General features: G+C 48.3%; 1 protein-coding gene across 2 annotated transcripts in view; it reads left to right on the top strand.

Annotated features, from left to right (window-relative positions):
• The window catches only part of KIRREL3 (kirre like nephrin family adhesion molecule 3), a 575,536-nt gene that overhangs the window by 429,125 nt on the left and 129,191 nt on the right, over positions 1-17,220 (top strand). For both annotated transcript variants that reach the window (XM_025356122.1, XM_025356121.1), the window contains exon 2: positions 11,676-11,753. In XM_025356122.1, the coding sequence (XP_025211907.1) occupies positions 11,676-11,753 (78 nt within the window). The remainder of the gene's footprint in view (positions 1-11,675; positions 11,754-17,220) is intronic.

Here is a 17,220-nt window from a genome sequence, read left to right as displayed (position 1 = left end):
GTGATTTTGAGCAAGGGAGGTTGTGGCACCTCTCTGATCCTCAGTGTCCTCCATGAATGTTCAGGGTTAAAGAAGAACATGTACTTGCTTCTCCAACTGCAAAGATCTGCAGGTGTGTTAGTTGCCGATAATACTCAGTTAACCTGGTTTCCACATTCTGCAACCCATGTTCTAGTCCCTCAGAATGAGGCTCCTGGTCTGGGGCCTGTAAGGGGCTTCCATGGAGATTTCTGGAATGTGTGGAGTTTCCATAAAGTATCTTTGACAAGAACAGAATGGGTAGAATCAGGAGCAGGATCCAGGCCATGCCTGGCAGGCAGACAAAGCTTCCCCTGCAATCTTGACCTTAACCCTGTCCCAGCCATATCCCCCCAGCAAGAGGTCCCCCCGTGGATCCGCTGCCACCCTGTGGTCTCTGTTATTCCTCTCCTGTCTTGACCTGAAGTGGGAGAGACTGCATTTGAGCTTTCTTGTTTTTGAAGACAAAAGAAACACTGGGCTAGGGCCTCCATCCAGCTATCTGGATAGCTAGATAAATAATTACTATATAAATAAATAAATGAAAATAAACAAAGAAAGCCTCCAATGAGCTTGAATTGCTGCCGTGCTGAGAGGTAACTGGCAGATTCAATTTAATTATAAGATACAGCGTCGTAATGGGGTGTGTAAGGCTCAAGGAGGATTTCAGTAATGGGAGGACAGCGGGGTTCCCCGCCTTTTCCTCTGGGTCCTCTCCTAACCCCACCGCCTACTTTCCCTCCTTGCTGTGTGGGCTGGAGTGGGTGGGGGAAGCGGGTAGCTGCCTGGGCTTGGCTCTGCTGTTGGGGAGATGGCACCAGTTCCTCGTCCTCTGCTTCTCACTGGCCTCAGCTCCCAAGGTGGCCCAAGTTACAGTGCCCTAGAGGACAGTCCTCTCTGCGGAAACGTGTGGGAGAGGAGAGACAGCAGGGAGAGCTGGACAGCCCTCCCTCCTTCCACCCCAGTGAAGGTGCGCAGCATTCCTGGATGAACAGGACCCACCCCACGAGGCAAGGCATGCCCACTGGACTGTGAACCAGGCAGCTGTGACTGTGTCTTGGCTGGGGGCAAGGACGTGCTGTCCGCTGGCCTCTCTCCCGTGCTGCTTTTCCACCCAGAATGTGGAGGGGGCATTCGCAGCCCACTGGACCTTAGCCCACCCTCTCCACCCCTAAAAACCCTGCACTCCCTACTCGCAGGACATTTTGTTCTCTCTCTGCCCTCTTCCCTTGTGCCAAGTGAGTACAGACATCTCCCCCGACCCCTACTCATTCAGCAGCATGTGAGGGGCCTGAGGGCAAGGGCTGGACCTTCCTGCCTGACTCCAGTGATCAATTATTTAAAGTCAGCGTGTGGCCCTTCTGGGACCCTCTCAGTTAATCCTCTGTGTTCAGAGTTTTATGTGGGCCGTAAATAGGTGACAAGAAGGTTTGTAAGCCCATCACTAAACAGCAGCCCCACCCCTGCTGCCCGCACACCAAGTAGACAGGCACTCTCCACGCTTCCCCACTTCACCCCACCTCCCTGCCTCTCCAGTCCCTGAGAAATGAGCTCTCCAGGGGCCTCACGCCCACAGGGCTTCTCAGTGCTCCTGACCACCTGACAGTGATGCCATGACTCCATCAGCAGCACTGCTGGGGGTTCCCCTCTTCCCACTGGGGTCTCTGCTGGTCAGCTGGGCTGTATGCATGACATTGGGACTGCATCCTGGAAGAAGGGCACAGCAGGCCTGGGCTCTGGCACCAAATGGGCCTGGGTTCTAATCCTGGGTCCTCCATTTCCCAGTTGTGTGACTTTAGGAAAATTGCTTGACTTCCCTGAGCCTCACCTGTACAGCAAAGCTAATAATCCATACATTCGCCAATCTGTGCAAAGACTAATTTCACAAATCAATCTTGTATGTATAACCTCTTATTGGGTCTCTGGCTTTGCAAAATCTTGGCTTCAAAAGAACTGTAGGGGCTGGGGAAGGGAATACTTGGAGGCAGGCCGGGACTTTGCCTGCCTCCTTTTTGCCTTCAGTCTTGGTCTTTCGGGAACTCTTGGTCCTTCTAGAAATAAGGAAAACAGAGATGCCTTTTCCTGCATGGCCTCCCAGCTATGACGGACTGAATGGACCAGGCTGAGCCTCCCCATGGGTAGGACACACAGCTGTCAAGCATCTGGCCCCATTCAAACACTAGTCACGACTTCCAACTTGCTCTTAGGAAAAGTCTAACAGCCCTCAGGCATGTGGCTTTTGGCAGCTCCTGTTCCTCACAGGGTGAGTGGAAGACAGACTGGAGGACAAGAATGGCCTTCACGATCCTGTTTCTCTGTTCCCCCACCTAGCAAGTAACTCACTGGGATTAGACACCTTAAGTCAGAAACGGGCTGAGGCATCCTTGTACATGGGATAAAACTGTTTGCCATAAAATTATTTAACCAACATTATTTAACACCCCCCACCCTCCACCCCTCTCACAAAGGGATTATACTGGAAGTCCAAAGAATCTCATTCATGATTAGCTTTACTAACCTCAGCACTTACTAGCTATGTGACCTTGGGGAAGTTATGTAACCTTTTGGATCCTCAGTTTCCTTTCTGTCAAATAGGAATAATAACAGCACTTACCTTATAGAGTTTTGATGAGGAATAAAGAAGGTAAGGCATGTAAAGTGCTTAGCCCAGAGACTAATGAAGCATAACAATCAGAACATGGGAGCTTTCATTGTGATGGTCAACTACATGAACTTGGTCCCAGGTGGGCAGACCCTTGGTGATGCTGGCCAAGGGAGAGGGGCAAGGCTGGGCTGCACCCAGCCTCCAAAGGGAGTAACCAGTGTCCCACTTTTGGTGTACGGAGGAGTGGGGTGAACTCTGCCAATCTTGGGTCCCATGTTGATGGCCAAGTGCCCCAGAGAAAGCTGATGGCTCTGTTGGAATTCCAGGCCATTCATCAGTTGGGAGAAAGATCCCAGTCAGTGTCTGAGGGTAGGGGAGGAACCCAGCCCTCCAAGGAAAGAAAGATGACAAGAGCTAGGCAAGGTGTTGAAAACCCAGCCCAAAGGGCTGAGACTCCGAATTAGTTAGGAGTCAAATCTCACAGAGAATGGAGACAGAGCATGGCATGACGCACCAACAAGCACCAACATAGAGGCAGGTGTATGGCAAGCCTCACCACTCACCAGCTGTGGGACTCAGGACAAACTCCTCACTCCTCTAAAATGTCAGTTTCTTGCGAAATAACAAGGACAATAACATCTGTGATCATAAAGGTGTTGTGAGGGTGAAATAAGATGAGAAAAGTTAATGCCCATTGTGGCTCAGCAGACGTCTGCCATCTTTTTTCCCACCTGAGATGTACAGACTTAAGCCAGTAAGCAGAGATTCGAAGAAGCCAAAGGATAGATGACCACACGGGCATGTAGATTTCCTGCAGGCATACGGGATCTGAGACATAACAGCACAGATAATTCTAGACCCCACAGCTGGTGGTGAGGAGTTGCTAATAATGCCTACCTTGGCCGCATGGGGGATGGAGCTGTACCAGCCAAATAATGGCATGGCTGGAGCAGGCTGGAGAAGGCAGGGCTGGCAAAGGGTTACCCCAGTGTTACAGTGTTAAGCGCTTCCACTGCCTACCAAGCTGTAAGGTGCTGATCGGCATGTGATCAGCAGGTGTGTGAGGGAAACTTGCTACCTGCGGGAGCTAGTGAGAGGGGCTGGTAGGTCACAACAACTTTTTGGAATTATCACAAATGACTGTCATCTCTTCCTAACTGACAATAACTTGACATGAAATGTTATAGAACTCATTATTTCAAAAACTTAATTTAAGACCACAGCTGTTTCAGATTCCTCTTATATGAATTTAATTGGTATGTAATAGCATAGTTAATTAAATACAAATCAATAGTTTAAAACAACTAATTGATACTTAATATGAATGGGGGAAAACTTGGTTCTAGTATAATTAACTCATATGAAATAAGCAATGAAGTAACAATTATGTCTTTACAACAACGTAAAGTTTATGGTTATTTAATAAACTTAGAATTAGCAAGCAATGAGATCCAAAAATTATAAAACAGGTATTATTGGGCTATTAAACGTTTATCACTTGTCCTGGAGGTCCAGGGCCAGGCACTAGTCAGGATTAATATACCTTTGCTACTCCACTCTCCAGGCCTCTTTATGATAGAGGTTGATCAGAAAATTATGATCTTTGCATGATGCATGGGCATCATTATTGCCTGGGATGTGAGTAATTACGCTGAAAATAGGAGTAGGCAGAACCGATGCAGAAAGCAGTTATCACAATCAAAGTGAAAACTTTCCAAACAGGAGACCCCAGGATTCTGCAATCAGCATGGCATTGCTGGGCAGAATGGCTACTGATGGCTGTTGATAGACAATAACCAATGAGAGAGACCACTGGTAGACACCCAGAACAAAGACGGAACTAGGGACAATCTCCAGCCTTCAAGGCCTTTTACAAGGGCCTCCCACACCATCCCACAGCCTGAAGCTCTCTTTTCCTCGTTGGGACTCCTACAGTAAGAATTGCCATTCATGCAGAAATAACTTGCGTGCTGCCTCAAGACTTTCTTTACCGAACTATTACCTGTCTCTGACTTTTAGTTACCTTTTCACAAGTATATATAATATATAATCCAGCCAACTGGATTATAGTATCTTTGGGCTAGAAAGTTTGCCTACTATTTTTTTCTCTTGCACATAGTGCCTAGCACTTAGTGGCCTCTTTGTGAGTGTCTGTGCATTGAACTTTATACCAGTCACATTTATTAATATGTCCTGGTTCCAGAGGGGTAGGATTAATGCTTGTAGCAGAGTCCACCCATGGGATCCAACTGCTGTTTCCCCCAACAAAATGTTTACCCTCTGAGGTCAATGCAGCTGGTTAAAAATATTTCTTCAGCCTGGAACTCCCTCTCACATGATCATCCAAGTCCTCTTCACTTTAGAACCTTGTCACCTCGAACACAGGAAGTCCAGAAATGTACCATTATCACCTGTGACTTAATAGGCTTCCTTTGTCATCACCCTACTCTGATATAGACATCACTCTTTGTCCAATACGTCCAACAAAAGACACTGGGGTCATCCTTGCCCTCTTCCTCTGCTTCACCCACTCTGTCACTTAGCACCACTGTCTCTTCCTGGAATGTCTCTGATTCATCATTTCCTCTCCATTCCCAAGCCGTCTGGTCCCTTGGTGTCTCCCATGTGGCTAGTCTTCCTGACTGGCCTCACGTTTCCAGTCTATGTCACTGGTAGCTACATGCTAACCTGGGAAGTATGCCACCTAATAGTTCATTATGTCTCCGTGGAGAACTCACTCCACCTCTCTGCATCTCCACTTTCATACCCGAAAAAGGAAAAAAGGAGGGGGGTAGAATTTGATGATCTCTAAACCGCACTTTGGCATTTTGTTTCTACTTATTGAACTCACCCTTATTAGGTACTTCATTCTGGGCACTTCTGCCCATGTGTCGGCTCATTTGCTTTTCACATGAATCATGTGAGGAGGGTCTTACTATTAGGATCGATGTTTTATAGGTGAGGAAACTAAAGCTCAGAGAAGCCTGAGAGTTGCTCACTGGTCAGTGCTGCAGCACAGCTCCAGCCAGCTCTGTTAGTTCTGAAGCCTCCCCTGCCCCATGTGGCCTCCCTGTGAGTCCAACCAAGTCCAGCTGGTGTCTCCTCCAGATGATCTCAGGCACTGTCTAGGGAATGGGAGCTATTTTCTCAGCCCCTCCCCTGCTCTCTGCATCAGCATGGCAGGGATGAATGTCAGGATAAAACAGGGTTCTTCCCCTGCTTTCTGATCTCTGGTCATCTTCAGAGAGTGGGAAGAAGCAGGAGAGGCAAGCCCACCATCTCCCACCTGGAATATGGCAACAGTCTCCCAGCCGGCCTCCCTTCTCTGAGCTCATCTCCTCCCATCCATCATCTGCACCAGTGCTGAAGGGATCTTTATGAAATGCAAGTCTCACCCGTCTTTCCCCTGCCTAGCGTTCTGCGTGGCTCCCCACCTCCTTTAAGAGAGAGCACAAACTCCTGGGTGAGGCTCATTGGCTGCTCCAGGATCTGGTCCCTGGCTAGATCTCCTGCCTCATCTTTTTTCTTCTGCTACAGCCACACCAAACTGCCTGCCAATAATACTCTGTTTCTTGTTTGATAGGCTTCCCGGGATGTGCTCAAGTCTACTAGCTTTAGGTAGGAAGAGGTTAGTCTTTAGCAAGCACACCTGAACTATTATGACTGGGCAAGTTGGGGACAGGACAGGAAGGCCTCCCACAAGCAGCCATCCAGATGCACTTGATGGCCTCAGAAATGGTGCGGTGGGCCGGGCGCGGTGGCTCAAGCCTGTAATCCCAGCACTTTGGGAGGCCGAGACGGGCGGATCACGAGGTCAGGAGATCGAGACCATCCTGGCTAACACGGTGAAACCCCGTCTCTACTAAAAAATACAAAAAACTAGCCGGGTGCGGTGGCGGGCGCCTGTAGTCCCAGCTACTCGGGAGACTGAGGCAGGAGAATGGCGTGAACCTGGGAGGCAGAGCTTGCAGTGAGCCGAGATCCGGCCATTGCACTCCAGCCTGGGCGGCAGAGCGAGACTCCGTCTCAAAAAAAAAGAAAAAGAAATGGTGCAGTAGCAGAGGCTGGTGCCTGTCTGTTGTCACTGGCTCCATCTGCAGTTACTTGAGGGTACATTAGTGTCTGAACAGGGCAACCGGGCAACCAGCAACTGCTGTCCTGGCCAACACGGTCCTCACCCTGGAAGCAGGAACACTAATGGCATTCCAGCTTGCCACTGGGTGCCGGGCGTGAGACACGTAACCAGCCTTCTCTCCCCACCTTCCCTCTTTCCTGTCTCTTGTAGCCGCCACCCCCATCAGATCTTACCCACCCTGGTAGCCGCTCCCCAGTCACCTGGGGTCTCCTTAGCAGGGTGTGATGCTGCTCCCCGAAGGCAGCTTTGTGCCCTGGGGGGTGGGTTCCAGAGAACCATGGCCAGTGGAAATTGCCAGGCCTCAGAGAAGACCCACTCCTCCCTGTCCTGTCTGTATTCATTTGCTAGGGCTGCTGTTACAAAGCACCACCAGCTGTGGGGCTTAAACAACAGAAATGTATTGTCCCACAGTTCTGGAGCCTAGAGGTCCAAAGTCAGTAGAGTTGGTTCCTTCTGAGGGCTGGGAGGGAAGGATCTGTCCCAGGCACCCTCTTTGGCTTGCAGATGGCTGTCTTCAAGTTTATATGGCGTGTCCCTGTATATGTGCCTATCCCTAGATTTTCCTCTTCATAAGGACATCAGTCATAGGATAAAGGTCCATCCTAATGACCTCATTATAACATGATCACCTCTACAAAGTTCCTATCTCCAAATAAGGGCACATTCTGAGGGACTGGGATTAGGACTTCCATGTATGAATTTGGTGCAGGAGGGGAACGCAGAACTAGGTTATTAGGAGAGTGAGGAATTCGACCCATAGCACCATCCCAGCCCACACCACTGATCTGTGCTCTAGTCTCTGGTTTGTCTTGATTTGCAGCATCTGCAGCCCTGTGACCCTGTACTTTACCCTAAGAACCAAGCCAGAAATCAGCCGTGGGTTCCAGCATGGGCACTATTGCTACTAGTGCATTGGCCTTAAACTGTCACTTTACTTCTGAGCCTCAATTTGTGAAATCAAAATGGAGAAAATAATTTCTGACTTGCCTATGTCACAGAACTACTTACTGTGAGCATCTAAAAAGAACGGGAATATGACAGCATCATTAAAAAATAAGTATCCCACAAATATGAAATAATACCACTGTATCACTACATTACTAGTAAGAATGAAGAAATTCTAAGGCTAGAAAACATCCCATCTGCACCTTCTGAAATGGAAGAAAACCCATCCCATTTAAAAAGCCATCCCCTTTTATTCCTCCCAGGAGGAAATCCCACTATGTTCTCTAGGCTTCTCTTTCTTTAAGCTACAAGTTTCATTCACTCTACAACCAACCTCCACTAACCTAAAAACATTGTACTACAGTGAAGCCCACTTATTTCCATTCTGACCTGAGTCAAAGGGAACACTTCGCTGCCCCTTATTTTGTAACCAGCCCTTTCATTAAGTCAGCAGACTTTTCCTGAGCACTTGCCATGTGTCAGGCACTGTGCTTGGTCCTACGGGCTCAGAGCAGGAGAAGGCACAGTCCTAACACTTCTGTTGCTTAGAGGCCAGAGACCAGGACTTCCCAAGGGTGCAACCTTCTCTTCTCCCTAAGAAACATGCCCTGCTCCAATCCATGTTTCCTTGCACAGGCAGTATTCCTAAACCTTCCTTGTTCCTGGGACAGTGCCCTCCACTACCCCATCTGCAGGTGACTGTGGACTTCTTCGTCCTTTTAAGCCAGGACCAACTCCTTTCATGGTAATTATTTTTCCATAGCCACTTTTAGAGTATCTGGGTGGTTCTGCCATTGATAAAGCCAAAGACAGCACCCCCAAAGCCTACTTGGAAAAGACCCCATCATCTTACAGTTCCAAAATGGGCATCTGTGATCTGACTCTCCCATTCATCTCCATGCTATGGGACAAGGAAGGTGACAGTCTGATGGTGGCTGGTCTACCTCAAAAAGAGAGATTCCTGTTCTTTCTGTCATGTTCTATCATCTCTCTCCTAATAACCTAGTTTGGCTTGATGGAGTCTCCCCAAGCCAAAGCAATTGCCTCCAGCTTCCTCCTGGTTCTCTCTATTGTTAGTACCTTGGACAATATTCACCTCTCCACTTGGGTTTCCAGCCTCTCCTCCCTTCCCCCACTTCACTCCCTGCTGGCACACTTCCTCATGTGAACCAAATGACTTCTAATTTACCTCTGCAAATCTCTCCAAAGGACATCCCAGATTTTCATATATGGACAACTAATTCTCACTTCACTCATCCTCCAACCTGCTCGTTCTTGCAAAGATCCCAGTAGCCTCTCCCCACTTCTCTACAAAGGCTCAGTCAGAGAGCCCTCGCACTTAATAAATTTCTGCAGTGTGCTTATTAGCGCCTTGTAATGTAGCAGCCTAAATAATTAAGACTAACCCACACGTGTCAAATTAAATGAGCCAAATACATTGAGAAATTGCCTCATTCTCAGTTTCTTTTATTAATCAGGTTTTTTAAAACTTCTTTTCCTGCTCATTTGTAAAAATCAAACATAGTCAGTGAGACTCTTAGTTATTATATCATAACTGCTTGTCCACACAGCCTCTCCTCAAGCAGTTGCCCTGGGGGGTGTCCTAGTATGTGGCATAGGAGAGATTGAGTTCTCTACCCAACTGAGATAATCCAGATTCAACAGATTGCTCACACTCTCTAAATCTGTAGAAGAATTGTTCGCCTTTCCATTTGCCTGAGCGTTCAGTGACAGTCCAGTAGACCAGCTGGAGCATTGGCCTAAATCCATCCAGCATCTTCTGCCCTTCCTACTCAGCTCTCCCCTGCCTCCCTCCCAGGCTCCTGGATTGAGTTGGGGCTTAGTCCAGGAGCCCAAACTCCTTTTCTTATTAGGAGCCATTGCTGATGTGCTTTAGATGGGCGTAAGAAGTCAATGGCAAAAATATAATGGGAATCGTCAGCAATTGTATCATTCTAATGATGAACAATGTGTGTACAATTATAATGGGCTGGTTAACTCTGCCTGTCGTCAGCGTGTTGAGGTTTCAATACAGTCTCCCTCAAGAGGCTATTGTTCCAGGGAGCTCATCACCTCCTCGCAGCTTGTACTTCCGCTGGCCCCCTCCTGGCAGGCTGCATTCCTGCCTCTTGAAGGTGGTTGTCAGAAAGAATCCACAAATATAGTAAGTAAACATCAAAGGGGCTTTGATCCATGAGGCCCGCGACAGAGCAGGAGCCCCTGAAGAAAGGGCCAAGGCCTTGAATGAGGGAACTTAACATCGTCAATTTGGGCGCCTAAGATGTAAGGCCGTTTGAAGTGAGGGCGGTTTGGCTGAGCCTTCAGACGCCAGTGTGGAGGGGAAGGAAGAGAAGTGAGTGCCTTTGGAAATGGTGCCCTCAGATCTGCTTCTCTGCTCTTTACTGATAGTCAATAAACCCCTTTAAAGAATCAGGAGATCAAAGCCAGCGACCTCCCTGGGCCATGGCGTTCTGCCACCTCCTGCCATGCTTTGTTTTTCTCCAGGGCAGGAGCCCCTGAGCTTGACTTATCTGTGTCTCATGGGCCCTGCACTCCCTTTCATCCTGCTATGCTTGGCGGGTGGACCTGGGCTGCAGATGATGGATGGAGAAGGAGAAAGAGGAATGACCCGCTCTGTCTAACCTCTCGAGCCTGGACACTGACTGGCTGGGTTCAGGGAGACACTCGGTGTTGTGGGAGAAGGTGCTGTGATGCCTCACTCATTGGGACCCTCTTTCTCTGAGAAACCAAAGGAAGGAGCAGGCAGGAGCCCAGAAATCCTGGCAAGGGCCGGGTAGAGCTGCAGTCACATTCCCTCTTCTAGAAACCAAATTCCTTATCTATTTACCAAGTTTGTGGCAGCTGTCACATTTGTCTGACTTGTATGCTACAAGGTGGGGTGGAGGTCTAATACAATCATGGGAAGTCATTTAACATGGTTGAACCTCAGTGTTCCCGTCTGCATAATATCAGTTGCAGTGGCCCACCTGCCCACCTCAGGGGGTTGTTTGGGGGTAGAGGGGGTCAAAAAAATGAGTGGGCCATTGCTTCAGAACCCATAAAGTGCTTAAGACAAATCAGGATAAAAGCACAAATACCAGAGAGGAAAGCTTGCCTTCTTGTAAGGCAGATGGACTCCAATTTAATGCTCACACACACACGATGGACACTATTTACAAAATACTGCACAAATTTAAAAAATTGTATCTTGCATTTGCTACCTGGAACTGTTATTCCATCTTGTTTTTCCAATTGGGTCAAAGCCCTGTGGAGTCTGTGTCTCTCAGCTGTCTCGACCCCTGTGCTCTAAGTCTACACTTCATAAGTGCTTGATGATGGTGCTAAATTGGGCCTTGATATGGGAAGGCACAGGAATCTCAGCACCAGAAATGCACCCTCTCTAAAAGGTAGAAAGAGTTCTTCTGCCTATACCTTAACTTCTCTGTCACCTTGCTGCCCTAAACTCACACGATCACTTCTTCATCCTCCTGAGTCACCCACTGTGTCTGCTTGCACTGTTTCATCCTAGCACCACTGGGTAGATTTTGCATCATCCCTGACAGGTCTGGCCACAGTCCCAAGTTGATCTGAGCATAGTCCCCAAGCCTGAGATACAAAGGGCCTCAAAAACCCAGAGTTATGGTTATGAGCATGGACTCAGAGCCAGACTGCCTAGGTTCAAAGCTCTTGCTTTACCACCTGCTAGCTCTTTCATCCAATGCCACTAACTTCATATATCTGTAAATGGGGATGATAGAAAATGGGGAAACAGGGTTGTTATGAAAAATCAAAATGAAGAATTGCTGGCTTAAAATTATGCCCGCAACCTAATAAGTTCCATATAAATGTTGGCTAAACAAAAAGTACCTCTGTTTATAAGAGCAACAAGCTCCACAGGCCCCTGCAGAGGGGCATCTCCTAATGCCTGACCTGTTCCCATTCCCAACTCACCCACCTGTGCTTCTCTTCCAGAGCTGGGCCTCCAGAAGAGAGGATGCTGTCTGGTGCTGGGCTACATGGCCAAGGACAAGTTTCGGAGAATGAATGAAGGTCAGTGAGAACCTCCCCATCGTCCCGGGGGTAATCTGGAGGGAGGAAGTTATCCCCTACAGCCACAGGACAGAGGAACCAGGAATAAGAACCTGGGACCTCTCCGAAGGGGACAGTGGGAAGACCAGTTTGGTTTCCATGAAGCCATTTGTTCAATAATGTGGGGAAGCATAGTGAATGCCTAAAACACAGGATGCTTATTCAGGAGCATTTTCTTTATGCAATCTTCCCTTCTCCCTTTGTGTCCCCTACTTCTCTTCCTCTCTCTTTCCTACCATTTCTTCCTCACCCCACCCCACAGCCAGCCCAATTAAATCTGCTCCTATTCTCATTTCTAATCCGGACCTCTCTACCTGCCTCCTCCATCACTCATGTTTCTTGAATGCCTGTTGAATAAACAGCACTATACAGGCACTTAGGAGAATACTAAAGAATAAGGCAATGTCTTTACTCCCAAAGAACTTACCCTTGGAAACCTGCCCCTTTTCCCAACTCTGCTGACCCTACTTCTCACTCTTACTCACAGGCCATTCTGTCTTCCTCTTGCACTGGCTTCACTGGGTCACTGAAGGCTTGAGAAACGTACTGACATTGGCATGGAGGCTGGGAGAAGGAGTGCTGTCACTTACGGGTCTGCTGTAATAAAGAACCAATCCTCTCCATCCCTAGCCATCTGTCTCCATGCAGCTAATAACCCTTTCCATCAGATACCACAGGCTGTTTGTCAGGATTCAAAAGTAGATAAACAATGGCTGGGGATGCCATTTATTCATTAAAGTCAGACAAATGAAGCCTTGGATCCCACCAGCCATGCTTGCCATGAGCTGGACCCCTCCCCTTCGAGGGCCCGGGGCCCATGTCTCCTCATTCCCCCTTCCAGTGTGAAGGAGGCAGCTCCTTTCTACCATCTCTACCCCCAGAGCATGACCATAGCATGGTCTCAGTGCCCTCTTTCCAAGCTCCTCAGGTGTCTCTCCTCCCAACCCCGACCACGACACCTACATCCCCATGCGTTCCCCATGCCTGAGACTTTGCCAGCTGTGGGCCTGTTTCCAGCACCCATCATGGTGACAATCTGACAAGAGTTAGGCCAACACAATTAAGCACAGGAAGTGATCACCTTCCCCATTTGCTGCCTGCCTGAAAGAAGCCAACAGCATCAAAAAGCTACTTCCCATTTGTAGGAACCCCATGACTGAGTACAGCCAGAGTTGGGGGCCGCATTTTCTGTGTCCTGCCAGTCAGTTGCCTTTACTGACTTTTCTCTTTCTCAGCCTCCCCTTCCCTCCCCAACACCACTGCCTTGACAAGACTGCTGGGCAGTCACCTCTAATTTGTGGGAACTGACAGCGTGCCTCTGTCCGTGGTGCTGAATAGACATGTTCTCTTGCTGGCAAAGCTCATTAGAGAAACTCGAAAGAGGTTTGTAGGGATTGGGGAAGCCAAAAAAGTCAGGAGCTGGGCTGGATTTGAAACCCAAAGCTGCAGGGGTCTGACCTCAGCTTCTGGATGGCTGAGGTGATGAGGGGTTGGGATGCAAGCTGAGCCAACATGTGTGATGAGTTAGAAATCTCAACTAACAACTCAGACAGGGTAGGAGGAGGGTGAGGCAGTGAGGCAGAGGAGAGACATACAGGTGGGTCAGCTTTGGCTCTGGAGGGCTGGAAGGCAGAGGTGAAGGAGAGGGAGGGCCCTGGAGGAAGGAGGCTCCTCTGCTTCCGCTCCAGCCAGCCTTGCTACCCTAAGGACCACATTATACGTTTCTCTCCCTCTAAAGCTCATGCACCCAAACTCCAGCACGTCTGCAGATAAGAAAGAGCACCAGAAAGCATATGAAGCTGTTTTATATTTATAATTATCTCATACCAATACTCAAAATAATTATAATTTCCACATATTAATAATTAAAATGGAATAGCAGCCATGACATAGATCAAGAAATAGAAATCTCTGTCCATGCTACACGACACACCTTGGTATAAATTGAACAATTGGTATAATAGTGAAAAACAATTATTTTTCTCCCAGTTGCTAGGATTAGTGAGATATTAGAACAATTAGCTTCTTCTTCCCTTAAAGATAAGTTGGTGATCATTATATTTCCCATTTAGAATAAATATAAAAGACCTACTTGTGCTGTATTAAAGCATATTTGTTCTGTTTAACAGTATCTAATAGGGTGCCTGTCACCCAGGGAGAAGTGCTTCCCTATTTTATTTGTTTTCCTGTTAATTTGGTGTCCTTTTATTTTCTTCTCTCTCCACTCCTCCCTCCTCACTACATTCCAAAAAATAACAGCTTGAGAAGGAGCGAGAGGAAAATAATGAATGAACAGGAGCTTTATAGATCTGGGGTTTATCATAAGTTAGAGTAATCGCAATTGGTGCCGTTGAACTACACAAAGCAATAAAAAGAAAATGCTATTCAAAGATCATTTAAGGAGCATGTGATAGTCAATGAGAGGTTTGCTCTATTTGGGAGTGCTTAATAGCTTCGTGGATAGAATCTGCAGTCTTTGCAGGAATGCAGGTGGTTGGTAATACATGGAGAGTGTATGTGTGGGTGTGCGTGTGTGTTCTCTACTGTGTGGACTCAACACAACTGAGCCATCAAAAGGAGATATGAGCAAAAATCAACAAAGGGCAGGCAAGAAAGGAGGAAGTAAAGACAGACTAGCCATAACAATATCACATTTGCTTGAGATCATTGTCTTCCTGTGATTAAGCACATGTGCTTTATATAGGAACTGCTGATGAGTGATCATTCAGTTATTCATCAAACATTTATTGAATACCATAAAAATAATACCAATTTCTCACAAGTGCCAGACATTGTTCTGAGCACTGGAGCTATAAAAGTAAGACACAAGCCAGGCACAATGGCTCATGCCTGTAATCCCAGCACTCTGAGAGGCCAAGGCAGGCAGATCACTTGAGGTCAGGAATTCAAGACCAGCCTGGCCAACATGGTGAAACCCTGTCTCTACTAAAAACACACACCAAAAAAAAAATCAGCCAGGCATGGTGGCGCACACCTGTAGTCCCAGTTACTCAGGAAGCTGAGGCAGGATAATTGCTTGAACACAGGAGGCAGAGGCCACAGTGAGCCGAGATCCTGCCGTTGCACCCCAGCCTGGGTAACAGAGTGAGGCTCCATCTAAAAAAAAATAGAAGAAGAAGAAGAAGTACAGTATGACATATTTCCTGCCCTCAAAGAGCTCACAGTAAAAATACATCTCAGTGTGTGTCACCTCCACAAAGAGATCCTGCCTTCCACCTACCTAAATTACACAGACACCCCTCTCCCTGCACCCTGTGCTCATCACAGCAGCCAGTGTGTGTATCGAGTGGCAGCTATTATGACGTGTGATTATTTATTGGACTGCTTCCTCAGGTGCTGTCAGTCTCACCTAGAGAATCAGCTGGAGGAGGGCAAAGACTCCTGTTCCTTCCTCTCCTCTCCCTGGGCCTTCGCCCAGTGTCTTGTACATAGGGAGTAGTCGCTCAACTTTCATTTAGGTAATTAACTAGGGCCCTGAGTGACAATGGAGGAATGTACAAAGTCCCCCGCAGGTGTCAGGTAGGTCTTGAAAAGGAGCACCTCAGACAGAGCAGACAAATGTGGAACGCTCCACAAAATGGTCTCCCTGTTCTAGGTGATTCCTAGAGTCTACCTTGGTGCTCACTCTCAGGCTTTCTTCCAGTTCCAGTGCTACAGCCCCTTCCTGGGAGGCAGGGTCCAGGCAAGCCATGGAAGGAGGGCTGGGTGGGGAGGCCTTCCCCAGGGGCAGTTACCCTTCTTTCTGTACCAGCTCTCCTTCCTAACCCCACCTACTGCCAGCCCATGCTCTTAGGGAATCTTTAAGTAGATCCGGCCTGCTCTCACTGGTTCCTTAGTCACATCTCCAACACACACATGAGCATGCACACACACATGCACACACCTGCATGCACATGCATACATGCACACGCATGCACACACCTGCACACATGTATACACATGCACATATACACCCACATGTGTGCACACATGAACACACCCTTCACCTCCCCTTACTGGCCCTCCCCCTTTATGATGTTTCCCTCCTGGAGATCCAGACCACTCACCTTCTCAAAGCACATGGCTTCCCCAGACCTGATCCTATTCCCAGGCCAAGTAGAAAGCTGTCACATGTATCAGGAAAGGGGCTCTGCCTGTCTCAGAGAGCTCAGACCTCCTCTGTTAGAACTGTCAACAACCCTAGAGATAACAGTGCAATCCAATAACTCAGCATGGCCCAAGAGCATGCAGCAACTTGCCCAGGGCCCATGGGAAGTGGCTGGAAGAGCCAGGACCACAGCCCAGGGCTCCAGGCACCCAGGGGTCTTGGAATTCAGGAAGAGGAGGCTGAGACCATGAGCAGAGGGGAAGCCTCTAACACTTTAGCTTGGTTTCATTTTTCAGGGTGGTTGGAAAGAGAGAAAGTGGCAAGGCAGGGAGAAGAGAGGGCAGAACACAGGGAAAACTTGAGTCGACATGCAGAAGATCAGGGAAGACCTGGAGTGAGGGACACAGAGAGAGAAGGCCATTCCTAGGGAACCCGAAAAGCTGGCAGGCCACAGGAGTCCTGAGAAGGGAAATAAGGAAGAGGATGTTTAAAGGAGGGAAGAAGCAGAGGCACCCAAGTTTTGACCTCCCCTTCAGCCATCCCCCTGGGGCCAAGGGGGGCCTGCACAGGAGGGTTCTCCTCCCTCACACTGGTGCCCTCTCGGGCTGCCCATCAAGGTGGGTGTCAGTTTCCCTGGACTTTCAGCATTGCAATGATGGCTGCTTCAAGAGAGCAAAGGAGAGCAGAAATGCCTCTGGGCGCTGTCCCTTTCATCTTTCAGGGCGAAACACTTGTGAGTGATTAGCAAAGGCAGCTTCTGCTTGCTGGAGACCTCTAGCCCTCTGTGGGAAGAACTGGTGCACCCAGGAAGGGGAAGGCTGGTTCCATAAATAACTAGCAGCCTCTTGTATGGCCCACAGCTCCTGAACAGCACCATGGTCCCAGTCCAGGCTCTGTGTGCAAATGCCCCTCGCCAGCAGCACCTGTCCTCACCTCCAAGCCTTACAGCGGAGTCAGAGCCCTGGGAGGTTGGGAATCTGGCTTCTTTGACAGCTCTAAAATTCTTTATGATGGCGTGAGAGCCTGTTCTTTCTGCACCCTTATACACTAACTTAAAAAAAAAAATGAGTCTAAAGCATCTACTGTTTCCTGCCTATAGAAAGAGAGGTGCCTCTCAGCTGGGATGTGTAGTGGGAGGAGCACCTAAGAGTGAGGAGCAGGCTGTGTGAGCTTGGACAAGTCCCTAGACACTCAGATCTCAACCTTCTCATATGCAAAATGGAATCATGTTGCATAAGAAGACCTGTATGTCTCTAAAATGTGATGATTCAAAAATCTATCTTGGCTCTCAACACCCAGCCCACACCCTGTTCTCACAGC

This window comes from Theropithecus gelada, chromosome 14, assembly GCF_003255815.1.
Source record: "Theropithecus gelada isolate Dixy chromosome 14, Tgel_1.0, whole genome shotgun sequence".
Taxonomy (NCBI): Eukaryota; Metazoa; Chordata; class Mammalia; order Primates; family Cercopithecidae; genus Theropithecus; species Theropithecus gelada.
The sequence above is the reverse complement of the archived record's forward strand: the minus strand, read 5'-3'. Positions and strand labels throughout refer to the sequence as shown.